Raw genomic sequence first — 12,122 nt, 5'->3', positions numbered from 1 at the left:
TAGGATTCTCTAACACAAAGATTTAAAATGTTTCATACAGCTATGGATTCTATGCTCATTTTATACACACAGAAATCTTGTACATTCAATTTACTATAATAGCTCTTTGCCATGTACTATTATCTCTGGTGCTGTGATGTACTCAACTCAAGAATGTCATATCAACTCTTCCTGGTTCTGCCTTCAAATCTGATCAGCAGCTTGTCTTAACCCCATGTAGTTAAAAGAGAATCCCTATCACACTTTTCATTCTTATCATTATAGGGAGAGCTGGTAGTGAACTGAACGCTAAGAAGCTGCCAAAGCAGCTATCATTGGGACTGGGGACAAAAAGAGAGCTGGGCTGCCTTAATCTAACACTTGGCACCACTGGCCCATGCTCCCCTGTGGGAGCACCATGTGGGGCAAGAACCAAGCCAGATTTACCCCTTCCCTTAAACCTTTTCGGCCCCAGCACCTGGGGCCAACTGCCTGTACCTGCACCATCTGGGTGCATCTGATGGGACTGGAGCTCCTCCAATTACGGGGGGGGGGGCTGGAGAGGGGAAGAGAGCTAGGCTTGACTGGGCCCCCTCATGACGACCACTCCAAACTCAATGTTCTATCACCTCTCTGGGATAACAAATTTCTCCTGTTGATAGCTAATGTAATTTGTCCTGTACCTCAAGTGGTAGCAGTCTGTGCTACAATGCTGAGGATTTAAGGTTCAAATCCTGCTGATGCTATAGGATACAGGTGGCTGTAGCAGTTACATCTCAACAATAGAATGTGTCTGTTTTACTTTAAAAAAGACCTAGGAAATTACATTTAAAAATATGTTAAAAGTATGTTATTTAGGTTGCAAATCTGACACTCAAAAGTATCCATGCAACCTTAATTTTAACCCCCTGCTGGATACACCCTACGATACACTCTTTAATTACATGATCACATACTATTTTCTCCACAGGTTGCCTGTCTTATTAAGCGCAGAAGATGGAAGCCCAAGGTTACAGTGGCACATTTAAGATTTCATGGGCCACTGTAATTCTGGCATTTCCTAACTTTCAAGGGCTTTAATTTGCAACCTAAATAATGTTTTTGTACTATGCTTTTGTATTCAATGAATAAAATGCCTTATCGAATGTTTTACTCTCAAATTAATTCCTCCCCACATGTAACTCTGACACAACCTCAAAAATCGAGTGCAGATGTCTATACCCTTGTAAGACCCCAAAACATGTCTGTATTTTAAATTTATTATAAAAAAATAACCATAGGTGCTACACAAACCTTGTAAGATTCTATTGCCCAGTCATATGGAGCAAGTAATTTTTGTTGCGTGAATAAATTATCAGTTTTTTCATAAGAGCCAGTGAGTTGATTTTGTGCCTCTGATGGGTAAATTTGTCTCAAAAATTTACTAAGGCTGTGTTAATCCATATAGTATAAAACATCATTCTTCCCCTTTATCAGTGATCATCACCACTTCCTCTCTGGCATTATTTAACAAAGATGGCTTTTCAATTTAGAGGTTTATTATCCCCACTAGCCCAACTTTCACAAAACTCCTCTTGCTCAAAAACAGAAAGAGCCAACAAATCAATATCTTTTATATTTATATTTTATGGTGCGTTTTTACCACTGAATGCACTATGCATTTTTTATTCACCTGATTGCCTTCATCTCTGTGTTATTACTGTATTTAGCATACCATCAGCAGCCAAGCAGAACCAAACAACCCCATGTTCAGACTTCAAAGCAGGTGAAACATTGATTGTGGCGTCTGCATGTTTACAGTAGATGGAGTGACGTCTACCAGTTCTCCCAGCAAGAGTCACAGAAGGTTCTACAGACAGCTCAGGTCACTGCTGTGCTTGCAGACATCACACACCAATTATGCATCACCATACAGTTTGTTCTCATTACTTACTCTGTGTATACCCAGTCTTCATGCCATATTAGTCATCTGGATTTATTCTCCAAAGAGCATCACTACCAGACTGATGCCCCCATTTGCCTATTGACTAATAATCTATTGCTCAACTGTAGTCTAGTTGATCTCCAAAAGGAATACAGCATCCTGGGCATTAGCCTTAATAAGACCATAAAAAATCCTTAATTAGGAATAAGCAAGATGTGGGAATATCCAGAGGGCACCTCCAAAGCGTACTTCCCACAATTCTTGGGGGCAACACTTTCTTGAATCGCTTCCCTGCAAAAGATAATTTTGGGACCACCACCCCTGTAGAAAACACTCTGTACACCCAATGCAGAAAACGGTGCTATGTCAAAGCTGTTCTCTCATGATTGTTCATTAAACCTAGATAGCTCAGCTACCCTCTTTCCATACTGACCAACGGTGCCTTCAAATTAAGTCAAGTACTTCAGCATGCTGGGCATCAGAGCTCGGTAGGCAACGCTGGATGTTACCCTGTCATTCGTGGGTAAATTCATTTCCCTTTGCTCAGGTCCAGTTCTGCATATTTCCAACAGGCTACCTGCTGAAGCATATGGCTTAAATACTGTCAAATTTGAAACATTCACTGTCAATTAAATGTTACTATTTTTATCAATTTAAAAATATAAACACTTACATGGGATACTTTGTTTGAAAATTAATACACACGAATCAAGTTTCAATCAGAAAGCATAAACTGCCATATGCATGATTTTTGCATTTCAAAATACCTGGAGAAGAACAGACTTCTTACAAGAGGAACTATCCCTTCCTATATTATACACTATTGATATTCATCAAATTAACAATAAATTATAATATTTCCCCATTTCTATCTTTGTTTCTTAAGACTTTGCACTGGATCCTATCAATCACCATATTATATGAGCACCACCTCTTTGGAAAGGTCCTCAGAAGCTGTTAAATAAGGGATGCACACAGAAGCCTTCCAGAGACCCAAATGTCATTGTGAGGACATGGCTATTTAGGGAGTGAGACTCCATTGTTTGGGTGCTGGCACAGCAGCAGTTTGAGTTGCTGCTGTACCATTGTGGGGAGAGAAGTAATTAAAAATAGTCATTTCCTGCTGCATCCAATGCACTGCATTTCTGAAGAAGTCCTAAGACTGCCTTCATCCATCCTCAAAGATCATATTTTTTCTGGCTGGGGACTGTTTCAAATCATGTCAACAATGCTCAAACCTCCAAAAAAAAAAAAAAAAAAAAAAGTGCTGCTTTCTCCTTCTTCCAGGGACTGCGCATGTTACCTACATGATATCCCCTCAAGCCCCCAGCAACATGAAAGTACAAAGCATTAGCCAGCCAGCAACCAGCCTAACTCAGGAGCAGCACACATAGTGAATAAAATTGGAATCTTCCATGACTATAATGTTACATAAAAAGCTGCAGGAAGCAAATGCCACTCAATGCTTACCACCAAACAAACCAAGTCTAAAACCGACACAAATAGTCAAGATGAAATATAAGGATAAGAACAGAAAATGCACACTAAAGAATGAATTCTCCTTTTGATTTTAGAGGACTACAGATAAGTAATGACTAACTAGCACCTTTGGGGCTGTGTAGGCAGGGTGAGTACCTTCTCATACAAAGGACTTTATATTATGGTTACATCAGGAAACTATCCCAGTTGAGATGTGTGTTTATTTTCACTAAACAAGTCTGAAACAGCAAGAGGTACAGCTTGTGCTTTGCAAACAAGGTGGAGGGTTTTCCCCTTTTGTTTCTTCCACTGAGTTACTGATTTACGAGCATCTTCCACAATGGACCCAGCAACCACCACCACGGGATAAATCCTGTTTGTGCAAACATTTTCAGAACAGAAAGCATATCTGAGTCATGCAGGAAATCATAATTTGCTTCTACAGTTCACCTTTCACTCAAAAATCATTGCAATGAGCGCCTATGTCCATGGAAACCTACAAAGCAAAGAATGTGAGAGTTTTATCTCCAGGGCTAACTGTTTCATGCATCAAATTGGAATTGGCTAGAATGACGTTTACAGGGGGAAATCCCAATAGAATAGCATTCCGGTATAGGGACTCTGTACAGTTTGCCAGTTTCTCCAAGTGAGCGATATTACAGCAAGCAGAAGCCATGGACAAAACTGACAAAATTATAGCAAGTACGACTCATAGTTATATGACTGAATTGGAAATCTGTTGGACTCTGGCTCTATCACTCTCACTGTAGGACACTGAGCAAATTACCTCTCTATCCTTCAGTTTCCACATTTGTAAAATGGGATTACTACTTTCCTACCTCACAGGAAGGTTGCAAAAATGAATGCCAGTTTCCTCACACCATGACCTGCACAGATGGCATTAGGAGAGGGGATGTCATCTAAAGCATCAGATAATTGAGGACAGTCACTGCCAATCTTGATGCCTCAAATATATCAGACTTGATGGACAAATTGTGTGATCCAGTATAGTAAATTCATGTTCATCCAAAATATTTCATTAGGCATTGTTCATCACAGACTTATGAAAATAAGGAATCCAATAGAGAGGGACCAATCTCTCCCCGACCTAGCACTAAAGACATAGTTTCATTCCCAGTTGTTTCATTACAGGTTCCTGCATCTTTCTTCATACCAAATGATCCTGGCAGTAACTGTGGCAAGATTTTCAGCTCCTGCTCCTACATTTTTGTTTGTATAATTCACTTTGTTGTTGCCAGCCCAGCTCTTTTGCCTGCTAAAGAGGCCTTTGTCTAAAAGAACACTCAGACAGCTTAACATGTATAGCAACAGTAGATCCTCCAGCAGAAGGGTCATTGTCCCTCCTTATATGTAGTCCTGCAGAAAAAGACACTGATCGTAGAAACTGAAGACATCTTTTCACAGCATTTTCTCCTGTCTCTTAGGCCTTATCTACATGATAAAGTTGCACCGATAAATTTAAATAATTTTTAAACTGATTAAGTTCAACAGGTACAACCAACCCCAAGTCTAGACACACTTATTTCAGTTTAGGAGTGGTTTAGTTTGGTTTATCTTAAGCAAATTCCTAATCAATTTAAAGTAAGCCAAAAAAACCCCTGGTTTAAACCAAGAGTGTCCACATACCCTTTGCACCAATTTAAGCAAATCAGATTAAAACCACACCATAAAGTTAACATGGTGTGATTTTCTCATATAGAAAAGATCTGGAAGAAGCCACTATCTCAATGCTGATGAACTGAAAATGCTCCACTATGGCCAGAAGTCTCTCTGACACCCATCGCCCATGCATCTGAACATCAAAACATCACTGACTGACTCAGACAGGAGGTGGCCTTTTAGAGAAGAAGTAACTAAAATGTTTCTCTGAACCAGCTATAAGATACTACTATGGTGAGTGCAGTATAGACCCTATAAATAAATAAATTACCAAGAGTGGGGGGGGTGAGGGGGGAAATAGTTGAGGACACATTTCAGACATGTAACATTTACAGTTCACTCACTGATCACAATAGAAAATCTTTAACCCTTTCACTTCAAGAGCTCTACTGTACTTGCTATGTTCCTCCTGCTTGTGGCATTAAATCGACACGATACCAAACGATAGATAATATAACCTGTACAGTGAGCAGCACAACAGCAGCATTCAATACCTAGATGCATATGCAATATTCACAAATCTGAAGCAGTTAAGCAGAGCCAGTAACATTAAGCAGGGACTTAAAGAAACAGTACACAAGCTAATTCAAAAAGAAAAGGAGTACTAGTGGTGCTGTAGCTCACGAAAGCTTATGCTCAAATAAATTTGTTAGTCTCTAAGGTGCCACAAGTACTCCTTTTCTTTTTGCGAATACAGACTAACACGGATGCTACTCTGAAAGCTAATTCAAAGGGCACTTTGGGGGAAGCAGAGAGGGGTTGTGTGGGGTTTTTTGTTTTAACACAGTGTTCTCTCATTTGATGATTTCACCCTTTTTGAAGTGGCCAGAATGTCTATCCTCTGCTGTCAGATAGCTTACAAGCTATGAGGAAATAATCTAAATCATTCAAAGAAACACCAAGCTAAATCCATTAAAAAATGAGACTGAGGATGCTGGAGACTTAATTAATTTACAGTTCTTACTATTTCATAAGTGCTCTGAAATTAATCAGAGTAGAAACAAAGAGCAAAAGAATAAATACCTGATTTCTCCTGGGTTAAATGGTCATTAAACTGTTGGGGGATTTATTTTAATTCTAACAGCAAGCAGGTGGCTAGGGAGCATCCACATTAGATTAAATGAGTACAACATTTTACAAGTGGATACCACTGAATTCCTGTAACAGTCTGGTTACAGTAATCGGTTCCCCCCACTACTGAAACAGGAAAGCCAAACACTACATACCCCAGCCTTCCTCTCTCATTCCCAACCCTTCAGGAAGTTATGAAGCCAATTTTCCCGAACAGTATTCTCAGGAGGGAAAGTTAACTTCCCATAAAGGTAAAATTATTATTTTTGTGCCTCCCCAGAGAAGGGGGGGGCACCAACTTCCTTGCTTTAGCACAGAGAATGAGATTTTCCTGTATCAATGCCAAGAATAGACACCCTAAATTCAATTATACTAATCTCTAGCTATCCATCAGCAGCAGGGTGGGACCAACTGATTCAGAATTTCTATTAACTAGAGACTTTGTATACTAAAAAGAAACAAAACAAAAAGGCACTGCACCACCAATTGGCTCCTGCTGGTCTCCACTCACCAAAATCATCCATTTCATTCTACTCCCTCAATGTGAAGTCGTAAGTACTTCCCCAGCAGACCCACGATAATTGGCACCGTCCTCTTCCCATCAACTCTCCTAAGGCCTGATGTACTCTTCTATCTTTACAATCAGCCTATACTATAGTTACATGCACTGCCGTATCTTTTTGGCACGTACTGGGGGAAAATACTAATTCTGAATGAACCACAGTTCCCCGATAACCAGGATCAGAATGAATTTTTTGTATATATGCCATTTAGTACATACAGGCCTAACACAGACGACAAGCTGATGATTTTACACTAGATTCTCACTTGTAGAACCAACTGGTGTTAGTAAAGAGAATGATTAATGCCCCCCTTTTCTAAAGCTTTTGTGACAGTTCCATGACTGGAAAAAGGTAAGACATCTGCCACCCACACTAGCCAACAGTAGTGCTGTTTTAAAAGTTACAGGGATATCTGCTACAATTCACTAAGGATATCAGTTTCAGAGATTACTCTGCTGGTCAACTGATTTTAAAAAAGTAGTCGCTTGTCTGTTATTTGCCAGGCAAGAGGAAAAAAATGAATAATTTGATTAATATTATTCAATTTATTTACAGAGCTGTCTGGATAGTGCAATAAATGGTAATAATTTTACAACTGATGGACAAAATTCAATAAAATTATTCATAAAAATTGCAAAGTATCAGTTCATCAAAGCGTACCACAGATATTCACTGTAGTTTCTTTCAGAGTAGCAGCCGTGTTAGTCTGTATTCGCAAAAAGAAAAGGAGTACTTGTGGCACCTTAGAGACTAAAATTTATTTGAGCATAAGCTTCCGATGAAGTGTACTGTAGCTTCTGTGAATATTATATAATTGTTCAAGCTATTTACCAAAGTATTCACAATTCCCTTTGTAATGTAACGTGAAATAATAATAAATACTGAGCAAAGAAAGTTAATCTGAATCCAGATCATTTCAGTTTAAAAAACCAACACAGTGTGGGCCCCTCTAGTTTGCACCAACTCTTGTTCTCATTAGTCTTGCTAATATCCATATTCAAGCAGAAACGTCACAGACAAGCCAGGTTTGTCTGGCAGTTACCAATGCTACCAGCAGTAGGAGTTTTGCATAAATTAAAAGTTCTAGTAGAGGTGAAGGAAGTAATTTTTAAAGTGGAGAAAAGGTTCCAGAACGTCAAGAGAGTATAAATGGAACAAAACAGAACAGAAAAACTGGTATTAAAATGTACAGATGAGACAGAAACATGATCTATCAAATCCAAATTTCCCCAAAGGTGGGAAGGTAGGGTGCTCTAGTTTGGGACTGCCACTATCTACTGGAAAGGAAGACTAGCTATTTGAGAGGAATGAAATGCATATAAACCTCCAGGTCAAGATTTTGAATACTGACTAGTGATTTTGGGTTCCCAACTTAAGACGGCTCAAAAAGGACCTGATTTTCAGAAAGTGCTGAAAACTACACTTCTTCAAGGAATATCGAGTCGGGCACTCAAAAACTGAGGCATCCAAAAATCACTAGCCATTTTTGAAAATCTTGACCTCCAGATTTAGCAGTGAAAGCATGGGGGAGAAGCAAAGTATCCCTGGAAAGCAGAAGCTACAACAAGGAAAATACTACAAAATACTTATTTTTACAGTGATATTTGATGTCTCAGGGCTTGTCTACACTACTGCTTAAGCTGATGTAATTTACGTCACTCAGGGGTTTGAAAAGTGATGCAAGTTATATCGACCTAAGCGCTGTCCACACCAGTGCTAAATCAATGGGAGTGCATAGCTTCTGCCTCTCGGCTGAGTTGGAGTAATTATGCCTACAGGAGAGCAATCTCCCGCCGGCATAACACGTCTTCACCAGATGCACAACAGCAGCACAGCTGCATCGGTGCAGCTGTGCTGATGTAGCACAGTACTGTAGACTAGACCTCAGAGAGAAAGGGGGAGGAGAATTACAGATGAGTAACACTGATTGCTTGTCTGGATGTAATTAATAGTCAGTGCTTTAGAGAAAGAACCTCATTAATACGCACCTGTTGCAAATTAAAGTAAATAAAAAAAAATCAAAAATTCGGTACCACAAAATGTACTGTGACATCTATTTTCATAAGTGTTTAGTTCTTCATATAAAAATATGGAAAACTTATTGTACAAAACCTCACTATGGCAGTGTGCTAAGAAACGGGGCTGAGACTGCTGCAGATTGTTTTGTTAGAATGATCAGGTTTTTGTATTACGAGAATAAAATTAACAATTCTCTGCTATAGTATATGTTAACAATATAATAATGCTTAGCAATTGTATCACATTTTACATTTTCAAAGCATCATGTAAACACTACTGGTTAACATTTACATTAACATTGTTATTAAAAGGGTAACTGATTAAAAATGTATACAATTACATTTCTAGAGCTCCTTTCACTACAAAGAATTCCAAAGTGAAATACAGGCACTATATACAAATGGTTATCCACCCATTACTAAAATGCAGCCACAATTTAGGTGGACCCCAAAGCAATACAACAATAGTTTAATACAGAAAGTAAAGAAAAACACCACACAGGAAACTGAAGGGCCTGTAAAATAGTCAGAATGTAATTACCCAAATTAAATCTTAGTCAGGACAAGTTTCTTTACTCTTGCCAAAAGTCCCATGTATTCTTTAATGATGGGTTGTGTATGCACTGTGACATGGCTTACCATATGGTGTTTGTGACATGTGCATAATATATCATATTCAAGGCCCCATATACTCAGTGACAGGCTTGATCTAAGTCCTGTGGCAATATTTCTGTATGTTGTAGCACTCCAGTGCAGACAACAGGAGATTCTGTGGTATATTGAGATAAGTTTTAATCACTGAGGTTCTTATTTAATTTAATATGAAAATTAATGACAATCAATAGTGTTCTTTAACCTGATATTAATTTCTATTTATTTTATGCTGCCTCTACATTTTTAATATTCAATGTACTGTACAATTTTGGTCTTAAACTACAGAATAACTGTACTATAGATGCCAGAGGAAGCAGAGGTTTTGGCAGCTGGGTAGAGGAGAGTTGGAGCTCCTGGGAAAGTATGGGAGGCTGTTTGGGTTTGCGGACAAACACACCAGCTAAACTGTTAAAATGATAAATTGCGAAACAGTTAATGCTGACAATGAAATTGAGACCATTAAATTTCTAACTTACATCCCCTCCTCCCCAAAAGAGATGGTGCTGTTCACACCCTTCTCAAAAGCGATAGTTTCTGAATGACTTCAAGCTGAGTCAGGAAATACTGCATCAACTACATACAATTTTTCACAGATTTTCTTTGCAAACAAAAGGAGTACAAAACTAAATTTTTAAAAAATGGAAGCAGGAATTGAGGAGCATAATTTGGTGAAAAACTCCATAGCACCTTGGTATACTTGGGATCCAGATCAAAACATGGACTAATTTTTTTTTTGCCTGCATAAAGTACTAAGAAATATAGCTTACCCTCTCCACTTGTCCTTCCTTATGCTTCAATTTGTACACTTTCAGCTTTGGGAGAAAAGTCTCAACATAGTTCTTGTCTTCTATCCCTTGAAGCAGTACCCCATGGAATGCCAACCTGCAGGTGTTTGCATGAATATCAGTATCCAGCTTGGAGCCAATCACAAGGCATAATTTAGGACAAGTCACAGGTTTTTCAAACTCCAGTAATGCCCATTGTTGCCTCAGAAGCTTCCCTTCTCCTGTTTGGTCATTTTCCTTGTTTTCCTCTGAAGATTTTGACCCCTTAGATAAGTATTCCTCTTGATAAAGATATTCCTTTGCAAAATCAAAAGCATTCTCCAGGGGTTCTTCGCTGAAGTCAGCAGGAGCTCTGCTGAAGAACATCACTCTTCCCATGACTGTTTCATGACCAACTGTGATGTGAAACTTGGCCTTGGTCTGAAGAGCACCACGGAAATACTGGATTTTCTTCAAGGAGATGACAGCAGCATGTATGGTCTGGAGAGATTCTGGAGTACAGATTAGACCTCGTTCTAGCAGCTTGGGATCAAACTGGGTCACACAGATGCCAACTCTGTCACCCTGCATGGCATATGTTACAGGAGTATGGAACATCTGCATAGACTTGACTTTCTTTGTCACCTATTTAGGAGGAAACAAGAATAAGAAAATTAACCGTATTTATATTTACCTGCATAGAATGAGCATCAAATCACAGTATATCAAGCCCTGACTCTCTGCTAAAGATTCACATCGTCCAGAAGAGACTGAAATTTTAAAAATGGAAAGCAATCAGATTAAGAATATATTCACAAAATTACCTAAAATGAACCCTGATATGATTCTCCCAAAGAGTTTTATTTTAGTCTTCTAGAATGTAAAATCATCAATATTCGGACTATCTTGATGTGTGTGTCAACTCTGCAGATGTGCCTACCAGAAATCAGCAAACCAATGAAAACGTGGTTATGCATAAGTTATTTTATAGCTGATTTTTCATCTTTCTATTTATTATAAAAAAGTAGTACCCTAAAATATCATCAAGATGTGTAACAGCCACCTATGTAACTACATAATTTTATTTTCATTACCCTCTTTTTCCCTTACCCACTTCTTTTTTCTCACACTCATTTATTGTATCATATTAAATCAGATTGTAAGCTATTCAGGGGAAGGTGCCCTCTCTTACTATGTATTTGCACCGAGTCGAACACAGTGAGGACTTAGAAGGTGCCACCACAATACAAACAATAAAAGCACAGTGCCAGGCATATTGTCTGCATTTATCTAATAATAAATATTAATCTCCACATTCATGCATAACAGGGTACAAAACCCCACATCAGTTTGAAATAAAAATATACATTCAACTGGACTAACTGCAAAAAAATTCAAATAAGCCATAGCTCTATTTTTAAATATTAACATTTATTCTGACATGCACATGGACTTCTCTAGAACCCTGTGCAGGTAAGGCAATTTGCATGAGAATCTTATATTAACACATGTGAGTAGTACTTGAAGACAGGAACCTTTAAATAACCTCTGAAGTTTAACTGGAATCACTCTCAACTTAATTATAGTATATCCACATCCAAACTCTCCAACCAGGTTTAGTCATGTGATAAATAAATTATAATAGCAGCAATCATATTCTCTTCTATCCAAGTTTTTGTGCATGTGTGCTTATGCATGTGCCTACTTTAGTAAAGATTCATCATTCTTCACAGCCTGTGTGAAGTATTATTACATCCATTTGATAGCTGGGGAAACTGAAGCACAGAGAGGTTACATGATTTGCAGAAGGTCATGACATGCCAGTGGCAGAATCCAAAATGGAACACAAGCTACTATGGACCTTATTAGAGTTTAGAAAACTATTCACTTGTTCTGACGCCATACCATGCACCAAGCACTACACAATACTATCTCTCTAAAGTCCTCAAATTCCCATACTTGATTCTGATATGTTTTACTTTCATATTAA

General features: G+C 38.5%; 1 protein-coding gene across 1 annotated transcript in view; it reads right to left on the bottom strand.

Moving 5' to 3' along the window:
- The window catches only part of EEFSEC (eukaryotic elongation factor, selenocysteine-tRNA specific), a 177,028-nt gene that overhangs the window by 59,071 nt on the left and 105,835 nt on the right, over positions 1 to 12,122 (bottom strand). Inside the window, exon 5 of the mRNA XM_038410954.2 lies at positions 10,136 to 10,777. Within this exon, the coding sequence (XP_038266882.1) occupies positions 10,136 to 10,777 (642 nt within the window). The remainder of the gene's footprint in view (positions 1 to 10,135; positions 10,778 to 12,122) is intronic.

The sequence above is a fragment of the Dermochelys coriacea genome, chromosome 7 (assembly GCF_009764565.3).
Source record: "Dermochelys coriacea isolate rDerCor1 chromosome 7, rDerCor1.pri.v4, whole genome shotgun sequence".
Classification (NCBI taxonomy): Eukaryota; Metazoa; Chordata; order Testudines; family Dermochelyidae; genus Dermochelys; species Dermochelys coriacea.
This window is presented reverse-complemented; position numbering and strand designations above follow the sequence as displayed.